Below are 17055 nucleotides of genomic sequence, written 5' to 3'. Positions count from 1 at the left end.
GCCTTCTGGTTAGCAATCAAGTGCCTTAGGCACTACGCTACCAGAGCTCCTAAATACTATACTAGTCAGCATGAAATGAAAAATGTGTGCATTTCTTTTTGTCTCTGGATTCATAACAGAAGACACCAAGATAAGTTCTCAAAAAATCTTGCTTTAATAGGTACACTTAAGCGCAATCTATTTAAAAATAATATTTGATTAAGGAATACCTTGATTTAAACAATGTGTTTTCTGGTTTGGAGTCTCAAAGAAGCAGCCAGGTTTTCTTGAAATCTATTTCTAGATTAGTCTCTGACTCATTCCCTAGTCAGCTCATGTCACCTCCCCAAGCATCAGCATTCCACCTAACCACAGTAATGTGTGAGCAGGATGTGTTTCAGAAAACAGTTTAAGGCTCTGTTAGCAGAGCCTTAAAAATTGGATAATCTAGTATCATCTACTGCTTAGAAGTCCACATCTATAACTTGATTAATTTGTATCTCAGTTTTACCAAATCTGTAATACCTGCCAAATAATACCAGTCATATCTTAAATGACTATGAGAACGAAAGACAAACTGACATGAATGCTTGGATTTAATAACAAAGGTTTTATTAATAAATTTCAAAGATCTATGAAATTTTGTTTCTGTAGCAGATTTATGAAGTTTCCTCTATTTTTATGTTTAGTCTTTATGTATTTTCCATTCTCTTCTTTTGTACAATTCTTTGAAGAAGCAGCACCTCTACTGTGCTCCTGACTTTTCTCTGAGATGCTGTTTATTTATTTGTTTATTTTTCTAGCATTTACCTTGTGCTCACTTCCTAGCTTGAGTTTATATTGCCTTCCTTTCTAATAATTCTTTCCATTGGTCTACTAGCTCTTGGGCACTAAAGTCTCTTTTAGCTTACAGAGATTTTCTTCCCTTCCCGTTTGCTGCCTTTCTCAAACCACCCTTCCCTTCTGAGCCAAAAGCCATGCTTCTGAGCATAAGGTGCTCTCTGCTTGGCTTCTGCTATCATGACTCTTCAGAAACTGTCAAAAATCAACACAGCATTATTGGTTTTCATCTTCCTTGTTCTGGGTGCTATACAGCAGTACTGACAACTCCTTTCTTCATAAAAATCTCTTCTTCCTCAGTTTCTTCCCTTCTGTTTCCCTTAATAACTCTTCATTATTCCTCTTATCCCTTAAGAATAGGCATTTCGAAATATCATTAATCACAACTTTTCCAGTGTCATCAACTCTCAACTTAGTATGTAGGAAGGACTGAAGCTTGAAAAATTGCACACAAAAAATACAAAAATGGCATATATGGATCTTTCCCTATGGAACTTAAAGCTTAATAAGGAAAATCAGACAGGTACACAAATACCTACAAAACTAGGTAAAAAGAGACAAATATCCTTAGAAGGGTACAAATAAAGTGTTTTGTGAAACCAGTGAACAGAGTACTTAAAGCTAGGTTGGGAAAAGGTAATCAGGAAAGGCATTTTTGAAGAAGCTGTATTTATAAATGTATATACTAAAAAGAACAGATTAACACTTTTTAAAACACACCAATCAAATATCAGAAGGAAAAAAAATATGAATCTTCTCAAAATGCAAAATTTCTACTCATTTAAGAAGATCTTATATTTCTAAGGAAAAAAATAGAAATTCTTTTTCTTAATATGTTATATTTACCTGCATAACCTCTTCCCTTTATATATGGATGAATGTGTATATATATATATATATATATATATATATATATATATATATATATATATATATATATATATATTACAGTGGTTAAGTACTCAGCTGGTAATCAAAAGGTTAGTGGTTTGAACCCATGTCTCCCCTACATGCTCATAGTTGGAATTGACTCAATGAGTATACACATATACACATATACACACATACCTATACACACACACCCCTACACCTATATATACACACACACCTATATACACACACACACCTATATAAACACACACACCTATATACACACACACCTATATACACACACACACCTATTCCCCACTTAGCAACTATCTCCTTATCCAACAGTTCACATTTACAACAACAAACAGTAAAATATCTACTATCCAACTATTTTTTGCATTAATGATGAATATCCGGCAGTAATGAACACCGAGGTGTAAGGTAAAAGTAATGCTGCCTGTGATGTTAGGGTTATGTGCGGTACAGTGAATTACTTAATATGGATCTTCTAGCCCTGGTTTTTGTGACTCCCGCTATATGACTGGATGAATTATGTAAATATGAGGGGCTTGTGGCCCACCAAGGAGATTGGATAGCTTATTTATAATGTAAATAAGGTATATGGCACCCTTGAGGGGGTAGAAATAGGTGTATGGAACCCTACCGTGGGGAGTGGTCAGTTTTGCCATTGTACTAGGCTTCATATGAGCCATCCCAGAGGTGGAAAAGGGGGGTATCATTGCCATCAAGAGAGAAAAGCAGGAATGGGGCACATCCTTGGACCCAAGATCCCTGTGCTGAGAGAGCAAAGAGACAGCAGCAGCAGAGGCAGCAGAACCAAAAGACCAACAAGAGACAAGAGTGGTAGGCTTGCTGGCCACAGACTGAGAAAGCTGAGTGCCTTTGGGCAGGAGGCCTTGCTGGCAGAGTGGAGTGCATTTATTGGCAGACCCAAAAGAAATGTGTAGCATTTGTCTGAGCAGGGGAGAAGCCAGGCCAAGAAGCCAAGGGCCAAGGGCCAAAGACAACCATGCCTGCAGAGATAGCCAAACGAGGCTGTCCTGACCAAAGAATTGTATCCTAAACATTCTTAAACCTGAATTGTTACTTCCCTAATAAACCCCATAATTGCGAGTTTGTTCATTAGTTCTGTGTGGCCACTGCAACATAATTATCAAGCTCAGCAGAGAAGTAGAGAGTGCTGTGGAAGGGATGGTTTGTATCAGAATTGGTAAGAAGGTTGGAGGGTGGCAGTATGTCTGACCTCTGCCCCAAAAGAATCAGCCTTGGGCTGATGTGATGCTGCTGGTAGTGTTTTTCTCTCCCACTTATGAAGTTAGAGGAGGCCAGAATATGCTACTTTCATAACCATTTTGCATGTGTCAACTTGACTGGTCAGTAATTCTCAGTGGTTTGGCAGTTATGTAATAATGTAACTTAGCAGTTACATAACGATTTAATGAGGCAGCTATATAATTATGCAGTCCATCCTCAATTTTGTAATCTGATGTAGTCATCTTCCATTTTCATATAATGTCAATTTTCACATTAATAATCTGGTCTTTAGAACCTAACTATGTCAGTAAGTGAGGAGCGTGTATGTGTGTGTGTGTGTGTGTGTGCATACACATATAAGTATATATATTTGTAAAAACTAAAGGGGAATTTAATAATGAAGATTTATGTAGTAATTTTACTTCAAAAATGATAACTTTTCTGAGGCAGTATTAAAACCATCCATTTTTCTTTGGCAACTGACATTTTTCTCTGGCTAGTGAATTTCTGTAATGACATTATATCTGGGACTACTATGTATAAAGACAGCTGATGAGAATAGGTATGTATGTGTGTGCGTATATACGTGTGTATTTCTTTTTCAGAAACTCTTATCCATTTGAAATTTGCTTTTCTACTATAGAGATAAAATACCTCCAGTCTTAATATGGTATCAAAAATATGAAAAAGAAACACAAACACCTGAACATAAATTGAAATGAATTCACATCAGGGCAGCTGGTGGAACTGTATATCTCTCTCCTCAACAACTAAGACACAGAGAAGTCAATTCATTACAAGAAGGAATGCAAAATAATCACCATTTTTCTCCTGCAAATAACATGCACATTGTATATGCATCTACCCTGGGAAGTATTTTTATAAATGTTCTATGTTATATATTTATACAACAACATATTAAACAAAAAAATTGGCACAGCAATCCTGGACTGGGGGAGTGGTTAGTAAACACATGTAAAAGGTGCATGTTATTTATACAAAAATATGATAGCCAAATAGGAATGATTAAACACAAATAAAATTTAAAAGCTAAAAATCTACCTTGAGATTAATATCACTTTTAGAGATATATGATTCCTTAAGCAGCCAGCTTCAAGGAAATTTATTTTTCATTCATAGAAAATAAGAACGGGGAAACAGCAGTAAAAATGGGGAGAAAATGCTGGAAGGGAAACAGCATGCAGGCAAGGTTATTACTTAATAAAATGTCCCAGATTACTTTACCTTTTTGGTAACTTGAAAGGCCTGGATGGTCTGAAAAAAACAAGAAAGAAGCAAAGGAAAAACAATAAAAAACAAAGCACCATAACATAAACACAGACTTTATATATGTATTTAACATTTTTTAATTATTGTTCCTTATGAAAGAATCCTGGAAGGTTTTAAAAAAAGACACTCTATTGGACAGCTTTGAAACACACATGGATTTGACAATGAATGCTGACCACTTAGTATACCAGGTAGATGAAGCTAGAGTGGCTAGTCAGGAAGTAGTATCTTCCCAGCCTCTTTATCACACTTTCTCAATGGAATCATAATCATGCTACACAACAGTGTCTGAGACCTACAGCTACCAGATTCACTCACCAATCTCACAATAGGAGTCCACACCTCTAAGTTCTCAATCTCTGCTACGTCTTTACTTATCAAGGATTTCCCTGCATATTTCTTTAAAATAGGACATAAATACCTTCTTGTATCAGAAATATCATTTCCTCTTCAAGATACCAGTTGTTTTTCCACCTTTCAATTTTTTAACATCTAACTTCACAATCCATTTGAACAACTATCCATTCATACTTCCCCATACTTTGTGCATTCTAGAATGCATTTTATACTAATATGAAAGGTATAATATGTGCTAAATCTTACATCTTATTTACATGTCCTCATTAGGAAGCTCTGGTGGCATAGTACCTAAGCATCCAACTGCTAACCAGAAGGCTGGCGGTTCCAATCCACCAGCCACTCCATGGAAGGAAGACTGGGCAATCTACTTCCGTAGTGATACTGCCTCGGAAACCCAAGGAGGGGTCGCTATGAGTTGGATCCGACTCGACGGCAGTGATTTTTTTTTTTTTTTTAAATCAAAGAGATGAACACCCTCACAGACTATAAAGACTGGAAAGAATCTTGAAGAACACATTTCCTTCCAACTCCAGTTTTAGAGATTGGCATGTGGGATCTCAGCAGCAGGGGTGTCATGTGAACTTAAGTCCCTGGATGCCCATCTACTGCTCTCTGTCCTGTGTGTGTGTGTCTATCTATAAACCCAAAGGGGAAAATCACAAAATTTTAATCTCTAACACAAGAAAAAAGGTACCTTTTGAGGAGATATGGAATATAAAGTCAGAGTTTCCAGTAAGAGCAGCATAGAACTCCTTGATTTTTAAGAACAAGTATGAGGTCAAACATTCACAGCATTACTAAAGAATACCAAATGATATGCATTTAAAAAATATATGTAAAGATAATTCATTGTTTAAAGGTAAAAAAAAGACATTAAAGGCATAATGCAGAGGCTGTATTTTTTGTCATCATGTCCTTGTAGCATAATATAATGTATAGTTCTTTGTGAATGTATGTCTGATTAGTGTTTGTAAGATTAATGAATGAACATCTTTAATTACTTTTCTCAGGCTCAACAGCTATGAAGTCAGCAGTCAACAGATGAAAAAAAGCAAGAAGCTGGGAACAGAAATAGCAACATAGGTAAATTTAGCTTTACTTCTGTTTACTCTGTTCTCTCTTTCAATAAAAAATGTTCACTACTGAAGAAGTCACGAAGCACACTTAGTATTTTGGGGTAAATCTAGTATAAAATATGATTTTTACATTGATTTTTCAATATAAAATTTTTTGAGATATAATTCACATACTATACAGTTCATCATTTAAAATGCACAGTTCAATGGTTTTTACTACTTCCAGAGAGTTGTGCAAGCATCACCACAATCATTCATACTGATTTTTAAAGAATATGCTATGCTTTTTTTTTCCTCTAAATTTCATTTTTGTTATTGTTGTTGAGAATATACACGACAAAGCACACACTAACTGAACAATTTCTACATGTACCATTTAGTGACATTCATTGCATTCCTTGAGTTGTGCAACTATTCTCACTCTCTTTTTCTGGATTGTTCCTCCTCCATTACCATAAATTAACTGCCACACAAGGTTCCTACCTAATCTTTCAAGTTACTGTTGTCTATTTGATCCCATATAGATCTTAAAAGAGTATAATACTCAAAGAAGGTCCTTTTTACTAGTTAAGCTTAATGATGGGTTTTAAGAAGACTTCAGGGGATAGTTTTGGTTTAAGGTTTAAAGATGATCTCAGGGCAACAGTATCATGGGTTATGCTATGCTTTTAAAAAAGGGACAAGGTTTGCTGGGGAGCTCTGGTAGCATAATGCCTAAGGCACTTGACTGCTAACCAGAAGGCTGGTGGTTCAAACCCACCAGCCACTCCTCGGAAGGAAGGGTGGGCAATCTACTTTCGTAGTGATACTGCCTTGGAAACCCAAGGAGGGTCGCTATGAGTTGGGTCTGACTCAAAGGAGCATAAAAATAACAACAACAACAGGTTTGCTGGTCTGATAGAGCTTGGAAGAACCCCTGAGATGATGGTCCCTACCTGCTCTTCAGGTCTGGAATTGAACCAGCTCCTGTGGCTTCCAGCCAAACAAAAGACAGGCATATGAGCTGAACATTTACATTAGGTAGATACATTCCTTGGAGAGATCAAACATGGGAAAACAGAAGGGCTGTGTATGCACAAGGACACAGCTCAGTGGGGCAGGAGTGCATGGGAGGGAAGGACACAGAGAAGAAGTAACTATGGGGAGGAAGTGGGAAGGGAGCTGTTGCACTGTGGGAAATTGCAGTCAATGTCATGAGACAAAGCATATGTGAGCTGCTGTATGGAAAGTGAATTTGCTCTGTAAACTTTCACCCAAATCACAATAAATATTTTAAAAAAGAAAGAAAGAAAAGAATATGCTGTGCTTTTAATAAGTTATGAGAGAAAATTTATTTTATGGAGAGGGAGAGTTAGGGACTGAACAAGGACACACATCACTTAACTTGTGCACAAAAGCTTCATTTTTCACTCCCAGTTTTCTAGTTACAACCATCCTCAAAAGTACGTCTTGAGTTCCATGAAAAGTTAATAGACTTTGTTATCTTTAGGCCTAAAATGATCCCCAGAGTCACAATTCTGGGAAAGATCACACTCAGCAGTTACAAAGCAATGATATTTTATTGTGTATCTTTTGGGTTATAATAAATGGAAATACTCTTTTTCCTCCTCCTTACCCCTACTAACTTTAACTATAAACTCACAGTTCTATGACTAGTTTACTCCCTAGAGATAGAAACAACTAGAGATTCATCACAATTCTTCTGCTTGAGTAAAGATTTCATTTTATGTTAAATTTGATACAGTAAGTAGAGATTGCAGGTATTAGTTGCAAAAGAAACCTGAAGTTATCACAAGATACCTCTTGGGAAAACACTAGATCCCTCTGAAGTTTCTATACTAGCAGTCAAGACAAACAGGTGTTTGAGAAACCCAAACCACAACTACAGGTAAAACATGAAAACTGGTTTGCATGGTGCTGCTATCTTTAATTCTGCTTTTACAATCTCTTCCCAGAATATTTGAGAAAAGTGGCAAAGGAAGGAATCTATTACGTTTTCGTACATCGAAAGTGTTTTTCCTCCATTTGTAAAATCTTTCAGACTTGCTAATTTTAATATCTATCCAAAAAATCTTCAAGATTATTTTCACTCCAGTTTCATAATTCCAGTGTTAATAAATAACAACTAGTATAAACAAACAAATAAATAAATAAACAACCCTAACTTCTATAACAAAGAGCACTGGTGGTGCAATGGTGCTTGGCTGCTTACTTTTGGTGGTTTAAACCCACGTAGCAGCTCCACAAGAGAGAGCCCAGTAGTTTGTTCCCATAAAGATTACAGTCTAGAAAATCCTACGTGGCAGTTCCATTCTCTCAGATGAGGTTGCTATGGGTGAAAATAGACTCAATGATACCTAACAACAACAACAACCACCTCTATTACAGAGAAAATCAGTCTTTTTCCAGCACTCATTCACCTTTTAATACCATATTATCAAAGTACACTTGTTGTTTTTTTAGGTGCCGTTGAGTCAGTTTTGACTTATAGCAACCCTATGCACAACAAAATAATGCCCAGTCCTGCACCATCCTCGCAAACCCAGCTATGTCTGACCCACTGTGTCAGTCACTGTGTCAATCTATGTCATTGAGGGTCTTTGTCTTTTTCACTGACTCTCTGCTTGACCAAGCATGATGTTCTTCTTCAGGGACTGGTCCCATCTGATAACATGTCCAAAGTATAACAGACAAAGTCTCATCATCCTCTCATGTAAGGAGCATTCTGGCTGTACTTCTTTCAAAACAGATTTGTTCATTCTTCTGGAAGTCCATGGTGTACTCAATATTCTTCATCAACAACATAATTCAAAGGTATCAATCTTCTTTGGTGTTCCTTATTCACTGCCCAGCTTTTGCATGCATATGTTGTTGTTGTTAGGTGCCGTTGAGTCGTTTCCGACTCATAATGACCCCATGCACAGCAGAACAAAACACTGCCCAATCCTGCGCCAGCTCCACAATCCCTGCTATACCTGAGCCCTCATTGCAGCTACCATGTCAATCCATCTTGTGAAAGTCCTCCCCCTCTTCTGTCGACCCTCCACCCTACCAAGCATGACATCCTACTCCAGGGAATGGTCCCTTCTGACAATATGACCAAAATAGGTGAGACGAAGTCTGGCCATTCTCGTTTCCAAGGAGCATTTCGGGTGCACTTCCTCCAGGACAGATCTGTTAGTTCTTTTAGTAGTCCATGGTACTTTGAGCATTCTTCGCCAGCACCACAACTCAAAAGCATCAACTCTTCTTCAGTCTTCCTTATTCATTGCCCAACTCTCACATGCATATGAGGCAATTGGAAATATCATGGTTTGTGTCAGGCACACCTTAGTCCCCAAGGAGACTTGAAACAGTTCCTTCACAGTCAACTTTCCCAACGATACACGTCATCTAATGTCCTGACTGCTGCTTCCATTGGCAAGGATTGTAGAACCAAGCAACGTGGATTCTTTGACAACCTCAATCTTCTCTCCATTTATTGTGATGCTGCTCATTGTTCCAGTTGTGAGCATTTTTGTTTTCTTTATATTGAGACGTAATCCATATTGCATACTGTATTCTTCAACCTTCATCAGTAAGTGCCTCAAGTCATCCTCACTTTCAGGAAGCAAAGTTGTATCATCTGCATATCTCAGGTTGTTAATGACTCTTCCTCCAATCCTGATGCATACATATGAGGTAACTGAAAAAAACATGGCCTGAGTCAGGAACACGTAAGTCCTCAAAGTGACAGCTTGGCTTTTTAACATTCTAAAGAGGACTTCACAGCAGCTCTGCCCAATGCAATATGTCAATACATTGGTTGATTTTTTGACTGCTTCTTCCATGGATGTTAATTGTTGGATCCAAGTAAAATGAAATCCTGACAATTTCAATCTTTTGTCCATTTATCATGATGTTGCTATTGACCCAGTTGTGAGGATTCTTGTTTTATTTATGTTGAAGTATAATCCATACTGAAAGTTGTAGTCTTTGATCTTCTTCAGTTAAGTGCTTCAAATCATCTTCATTATTAGCAAGCAAGGTTGTGTCATCTGGGCATCTCAGGTTGTTGACGAGTCTTCCTTCAATTCTGATACTGCATTCTTCTTCCTATCCTCTAGCTTCTTGGATTATTTGCTCAGCATACAGATTGAATAAGCATGGTAAAAGGATACAACCCTGTCACACACCTTTCTTGATATTAAACCACACAGTATCTTCTTGTTCTGTTTGAACAACTGGCTCTGGGTCAATGTACAGGTTCTCCATGAACACAATAAGATATTCTGGAATTCCTGTTCTTTGTGATGTTATCCACAATTTGTTATGATCCACATAGTCGAATGCCTTCACACAGTCAATAAAGTACAGGGAAACATCTTTCTGGTATTTTCTGCTTTCAGCCAAGATCCATCTGATATCAGCAATGATATCTCTTATTCCCCATCCTCTTCTGAATGCGGCTTGAGTATCTGGCAGTTCCCTGATGATGTACTGCGGCAACTGTTTTTAATTATCTTAACTTGTGTGTGATATTAATGATATTGTTTGATAATTTCAGCATTCTATCATATCACCTTTCTTTGGAGTGGGCACAAATATGGATCTCTTCCAGTTGCTTGGTCAAGTAATGTTCTTTCTAATTTCTTGGCATAGATGAGTGAGTGCTTGCTTCCAGCCTTGTGTTCATATGTTGAAACATCTCAATTGGTATTCTATCAATTCCTGGAGGCTTATTTTCCACCAATGCTTTCAGTGAAGCTCAAATTTCTTCCTTCGCTACCATTGTTCTGAAATTGTTGAATGTCGACCAATTCTTTTTGGTACAGTGACTCTGTGTATTCCTTCTATTCTCCTTTGATGTTTCCAGCATCAATATTTTGCCCATAGAATCCTTCAATACTGCAACTGGAAGCAGAGTTTTTCCTTCAGTTTTTTCAGTTTTAGAAATGCCATGTGTGGTGTGCTTCCCTTTTGGTTTTCTAACTCCAGGTCATTGCACATTTCATTATAATACTTGATGTTGCCTTCTTGAGTTGCCCTTTGAAATCTTCTGTTCAGCTCTTTTCCTTCCTATTTCTTCATTTTGCTTTAGCTACTCTATGTCCAAAAGCAAGTTTTAGAGTCTCTTCTGACACCCATTTTGGTCATTTCTTTCTTTCCTGTCTTTTTAATGACCTTTTGCTTTCTTCATGTATGATATCCTTGATGTCATCCCACAACTCGTCTGGTCTTTGGTCATTACTGTTCAATGCATTATATCTATTCTTGAGATGGATTCTAAATTCAGGTGAGATAAATTAAGGTCAAATTTTGGATCTCACTGACTTGTTTTAATTTTCTTTAGTATCAACTTAAATTTGCATATGAGCAATTGATGGTCTGTTACACAGTCAGCCCCTGGCCTTATTCTGACTGATGATACTGAGCTTCTACATCATCTCTTTCCACAGATGTAGCTGATTTGATTCCTGTGTATTCCATATGGCAAGGTCCACATGTATAGTTGCCATTTATGTTGTTGAAAAACAAGTATTTACAAAGAATAAATCATTGGTCTTGCAAAATTCTATCATGTGATCTCTGGCATCATTTCTATCACCCAGGCCATATTTTCCAACTACTGATCCTTCTTCTTGTTTCCAACTTTCACATTCCAATCACCAGTAATTATCAATGCATCTTGATTGCATGTTTGGTCAATTTCAGACTGCAGGAAGTTGGTAAAAATCTTTGGTTTCTTCACATTTGACATTAGTCATTGATTTGTAAATTTAAGCAACAGCTGAATTAAATAGTCTTCCTTCTAGGCATATGGATAATATCCTATCACTGACAGTGTTGCATTTCAGGATAGATCTTGAAATGTTCTTTTTGGCAATGAATGGGACACCAGTCCTCTTCAATTTATCATTCCTGGCATAGTAAACCGTAAGACTGATGCAAAGTGGCCAGTACCCATCCATTTCAGCTAACTAATGCCTAGGATCTCCTTGGAAGGAAGGTTGGGCAATCCTACTTCCGTAGTGATACTGCCTCGGAAACCCAAGGAGGGGTCGCTATGAGTCAGGTTTGACTCGATGGCACATAACAACAACAACAACAAATGCCTAGGATGTCAATCTTTATGCATTCCATTTCATTTTTTACAACTTCTAATTTTCCCTAGACTCATACTTAGTACATTCCACATTCCAATTGTTAATAGATATTTGAAGCTGTTGCTTTGTTGCTTCTTATTTTGGGTCACATTAGCAAATGAAGGTAACCAAAAGCTTTACCTCGTCCATGTCATTAAGGTCAACTCTACTTTGAGGAGGCAGCTCTTCCCTAGTTGTATTTTGAGTGCTTTCCAACCTGAGGTAGCCACACATCTTCCAACACTATGACAGACAATGCTCTGCTGATATTCATAATGTTTTCACTGGGCAATTTTTTCAGAAGTACACTGCCAGGTTCTTCTTCCTAGCCTGTGTTAGCCTAGAAGCTGCACTGAAACCTGTCCACCATGGGTGACCTTCTGGTATTTAAAATACTGGTGGCATAGCTTCCATCACCACAGCAACACATAAGCTACCACACTATGACAAACTGACAGATGAATGGTGGTTAAAGGACATGCACTCATACCAAAAAATATAAAAATAATCTTAGGTGGGGACTCTGGCTAGTGTTTTAGTTAGGATTTTGACTTTTTTTTTTTTTTTTTTCCTGCTGAGAAAAAACAAAAGACCTGTGGTGGTTATATTTGTATGTCAACTTGGCTGGGCCTTGTTGAGTAGCTGGGCAGTTGGTGGTAGTTATTCCCCATGATGAGACCAGCAATCAGCTCCATGATGGGATCTACCACAAGCAGCTGAGTAGTTGCTTTAGGTATGTGATCTGCTTCCCGTATATGAGCAGCAGCTTTGGGATTAGTCTCTAGCTTATGGCACGCTTGGACATGCATGTAGCCATGTCATTGTTCAGCAGCTTGCCATGCTCTGCTGATCTTAGGACTTACAACAGACTTGAATTAATGGCCTGCCATGTAGTTTGGTAACATCGGGACTGTGCCTTTTTACTAGTCGACCTTGGGCTTGTCAGTAGCTGCCTGAGTGAAGAGATGCCTCTAGCTTCAGTGGGCAATGAGCAAGAGGCAAAGCTTAAGCCCAAGGTCGAGGGGCTTTCACACAGCACCTAGAACCTGGCACTTTGAACTTGGATTAAAGCCTCCAAATTGTGAGAGAATAAACTCCTTGTTAAGGCCATCCTGTTTGTGGTATATATTCTTGTCAGAGCAGCACTAGGTAACCAGAACAAGGCCAATGACATTTGCAGGCTCCACACACAAGCCCACAGGCTGTGATGTACACAAGCTTGGGTTGAGCACAATTCCCTGACTAGCTGTGGTGTTACTCTTTCTCTCCCACTCAAGAAAACATTTCTGCATCCAAGTGGGTGACAGTGACATTATAAGGCTAGGCTCAAAACTACTTAAAAAAAAAAGTGAGCTTACAAACTCGGATATTCATAATTAATAATAAATTGCCTTGACACTTCACCCTTCAGAAGTGTACTGGCAGTTGAGAACCTTGGCTGTAGGCCTCTGATGATCAATGAACTGTGGTATGTGTGTTCTGATCAGTCAAGGGAACAACTAAGAAGACTGTAAAGTTCTCAGAAGGAGGAAGGGAGGAGGTACTGATGGGGGGTGGGTGGGTGGGTAATAAAGACAATGGGGGTTGCAGCAGATCCAGAGACAAGAAAATTTATTTTAAAAGTACAAAAAAAGAAAAAGAATGGGAGGGAGAAAATTCGTAAGAAACAGGAAAAAAAAATAATGTAGAAAAGCTACAAGCGGTCTCTGTGTGTATTTATCTGTTTCCCTCATCTTTTCTCTCTCCTTTAATAACATTTTGGGAGTGAAGGGGAGATTGTAGGGTGAGGGAAATGGGAATTTTAAAACATGAAAACATCTCATCAGTCCAGACACTCTATTCTGCACAGAGCTACAGGATTAATATCACCATTTACAAAGGGACAGAACGGGTTCACAAATTTCTAACAGTTCTTTCCTGCATTCAGGAAAATCAAAGCAATGTAAAAAATAGCCTTGTGTATTTCCGAATAACTAAAAAGCTATGGAGATATACTTTCAGCTTTACAGGCTGTAGAGGAATTTAAGGAGCACACTGTAGCTTTAATTGTTGCACTGGATTGGGTCATATTTATTACCTTTTGGTAAAAAGGTATTCTGCAAGTAGTATCATCAATTTAGTGCTGGTATGTAAAGCAGAAAGTATCTGAAAGTAAAGAATACTTTGATGAGTATTCTTTGAAAGATTTCTAACAAAAACAAAGCCGTTCTTCATCATTAAGTATTTCCATGAATCATCACTGGCACTCTTGGGCTCTGTCATGAAGATGAAACAGATACCCTGTAGACAAGCTAAGCTTGGCCTCTAATCCATCTTTCATGCACCAGAGCTAAATGTTTATGGGCTGTGTCAAATGATTTGAAGGGTAACAATAACCACAAGTACTTGCATAACACATTTCCTGAATGCTCAAAGATAAAGATTCAAAGTCTTGGTCATCTTGATGTCTGAAACTGTTATAACTGGACAGAGTCACAACTACTACCTTTTAAGATGACACAAAATATAAAGTAAACTAGGAGGAAGGAAAATTGTAGGGGTGGAGAGGTAACATTTAGAGAGCACCTAATAAACTAAGCACTTTATAAATGCTAAAGAAGAAATTCAACATATATTAAATAAATATTTTGAGGATGAGGATATTTTACCTTTAAGAGAATAGTGAATTTAGCAATCTAAAGATACGAGGCAAAATCTGGGCTCTGAAACACATTAGTTTAATGATCTTGAACAAGTCTTTTAATTTCTCAGGATGTGTGAGGTAAGAATAATAACCAAAGGCCAAACCCACTGCCATCAAGTTGATTCTGACTCACAGTGACCCACCCCCATTGGGTTCCTAAGGCTGTAAATCTTTACAGAAGCAGACTGCCTCATCTTTCTTCTGCAGAGTGGCTGGTGGGTTTGAACCATCAGAGTTTTTGGTTAGCAGTGAAAAAGTTTAGTATAGTTAACCACTGTACTACCAGAGCTCATGAGTATAAGTGACAGTTCTCTATAAACTGTCAAGCACTATCCAAAAGAAAAAGGATATTAGTATTATTATTACTACTACTACTATATCTGGAAAAGGCATTCAAGCATCAGTTAAGAAAGCAGAGTACTGATGCAGAGTAAAGTATAATGCCCTTTATTCATAAAGCTACTATGTACAGTTATGATTTGCTTTGTAAGATTCAGCTATGAGCTGAATATAACATAAAAGATAATGGCTTCATACCCACAAGCTTAGTTAGAATAAGAGATTATTCAAACTGTAAGGAATCCTAAAAGTCATTACAGAGCAACTCAATGGCAGAATAAGGTCTAGAATCCAAATTTCCTGACTTCCTTCTATGATTTTTGGCCATACCAGAAGGAAAATGAAAAAGAGAAGATGTACACTGATACTGGCTATTAGATACTATTTGTGAACCCAAAATGGTAAGGAGGACAGTGCAGAGAGAGCTTCCTATTTAAGAACAAATGGCACATGTGCACAGAAGGGCATATGCAAGGATATTCACTGAGTGGTGGTTTACAATAAGGAAGAAATGTAAGAGCTACCTAAATGTCCATCAATTAATAGTAGGGATGTGTAAATAAACAGTGGTACATCTGTACTAGAACACGGTATAGAACAAATACACACATAAACCAAGATAAATAAAGTAAAAAATTTCAAAACAATTTGTACTATACTTATGTGAAAATAAACTTAAATTAAAAATATGTAAATGTATTTTAAAAGTTCAGAAGAGATCATGGAAAGCTGATAGCTGTGTTTACCTCTGTGGAATGGACAGAACTGGGAAAGGAATTAAGAGTAATTTTACTTTGTATTGCTGAAATTCTTCATGAGAATATGTTCAACATGTTCATGAATTAGTGGTATAATTAAAAAGAAGTGAAAAAAATTTTTAAAAAGGGAAAATGCATATGAATTCCTTTATGCACAAGTGACTGAAGTGTTTTACTTGAATCTTTCTTTCACGGATACAGAATTTCACTCAGCTACTAACCTGAAGATTGGTACTTCAAACCCACCCAGTGGTGCTATGGAAGAAAGGCCTGGCAAACTGCTTATGTAAAGATTACAGCTAAGAAAACCCTTGTCCATAAAAAAAAGTAAAAATATTTTGCATTTTCATTATAAACTCTTGATTTGGGAGCTTTATATATTCTAATAAATACAATATTTTTTTTACAGAAGGAAAAAGACCATGAGTTATGCTTGTATTTCTCTCCCTGCTGCTAGTTAATTATACAAATGAGTTTTTGTGCTAAACATAACATCGATGAAGGTATATTTGTATTCTGAAAGTGAATTTTCGATTTCACATCTGAGATTCAATCTCAAAATTACTTGCTTATTAACAGGAAAAGATCTTAATTAGACACAAGAGCTAAAGTATAAACAAAATTATAATGCATAAATGTACCAGTATCTTCACTTCCCCACATTTTTAGTATAACATGTCTGGATTCTGTTTAACACAACAAGTATTATTTGTGCTCCAAATTATAAAAAAGATTCCTGAATCTTTCTTAAATTCATTCCCCACACGTTTTAGATTATTTTGCCCTGGCAAATTTACTCAATATTGTATAAGTTTGAGTTTGAAAAATTAAAAGTCATACCTGCTTTCAAGAAAAAAAAAAAAAAAAATTGAGAGGGAGAGTTAAACAAAACCAAAAAACCCAACATAATAAAAATCCACTATACCAAAATGATTTCCAACAGTGTAACCAATACCTTGCAGCTGTTGTGATATCTTCATTTTTCTGGCCAAAAGGATAAGCTATTCCCTTAAACTTCTACAAAAATTCTTTAGTTATTTTAAGTTGTTTTAAGAACAAAAATATATAGTCAAATTGATTTTTATTTCCTAACTAAACTTTCTCATGACTACCCTTTAGCTTAAAAATGAAATCAGCTGTCAAAAGCTTTAATAAACAAAGATCAAAGGAAAATTTCAACATACACTATGTCTATAAAAATAATATTGATTGCAAAAGGATTTTCTTCTTAGTCAAAAGTCTGATTTAAAAACAAAATCAACTAAGCTTAAAAGAATCATAATGAGGACAAGAGAATTTTCTGGAGAAAAATAAAACTTCCTACATTGGGAACTGCATGCTCTTAAGCTGCAGTGAGGTCCTTGGTAGATTCCAGCACTTTAACAGCTAGGCTTAAACCTTCATTTTACTATATTTCATTCAGAATTATGTAGATTCTGTTTGAAACTCCAAAACTTATT

At 36.9% G+C, this 17055-nt stretch overlaps 1 protein-coding gene across 1 annotated transcript in view; it reads right to left on the bottom strand.

Annotated features, from left to right (window-relative positions):
• Positions 1–17055, bottom strand: part of DISP1 (dispatched RND transporter family member 1) — an 80920-nt gene that overhangs the window by 34382 nt on the left and 29483 nt on the right. Inside the window, exon 2 of the mRNA XM_007936954.2 lies at positions 4210–4239. Within this exon, the coding sequence (XP_007935145.1) occupies positions 4210–4239 (30 nt within the window). The remainder of the gene's footprint in view (positions 1–4209; positions 4240–17055) is intronic.

The sequence above is a fragment of the Orycteropus afer genome, unplaced genomic scaffold (assembly GCF_000298275.1).
Source record: "Orycteropus afer afer isolate SDZICR_OR568_19922 unplaced genomic scaffold, OryAfe1.0 scaffold00039, whole genome shotgun sequence".
Taxonomy (NCBI): Eukaryota; Metazoa; Chordata; class Mammalia; order Tubulidentata; family Orycteropodidae; genus Orycteropus; species Orycteropus afer.
Note: the sequence above shows the minus strand (reverse complement) of the source record. Positions and strands in the feature narration are given on the sequence as shown.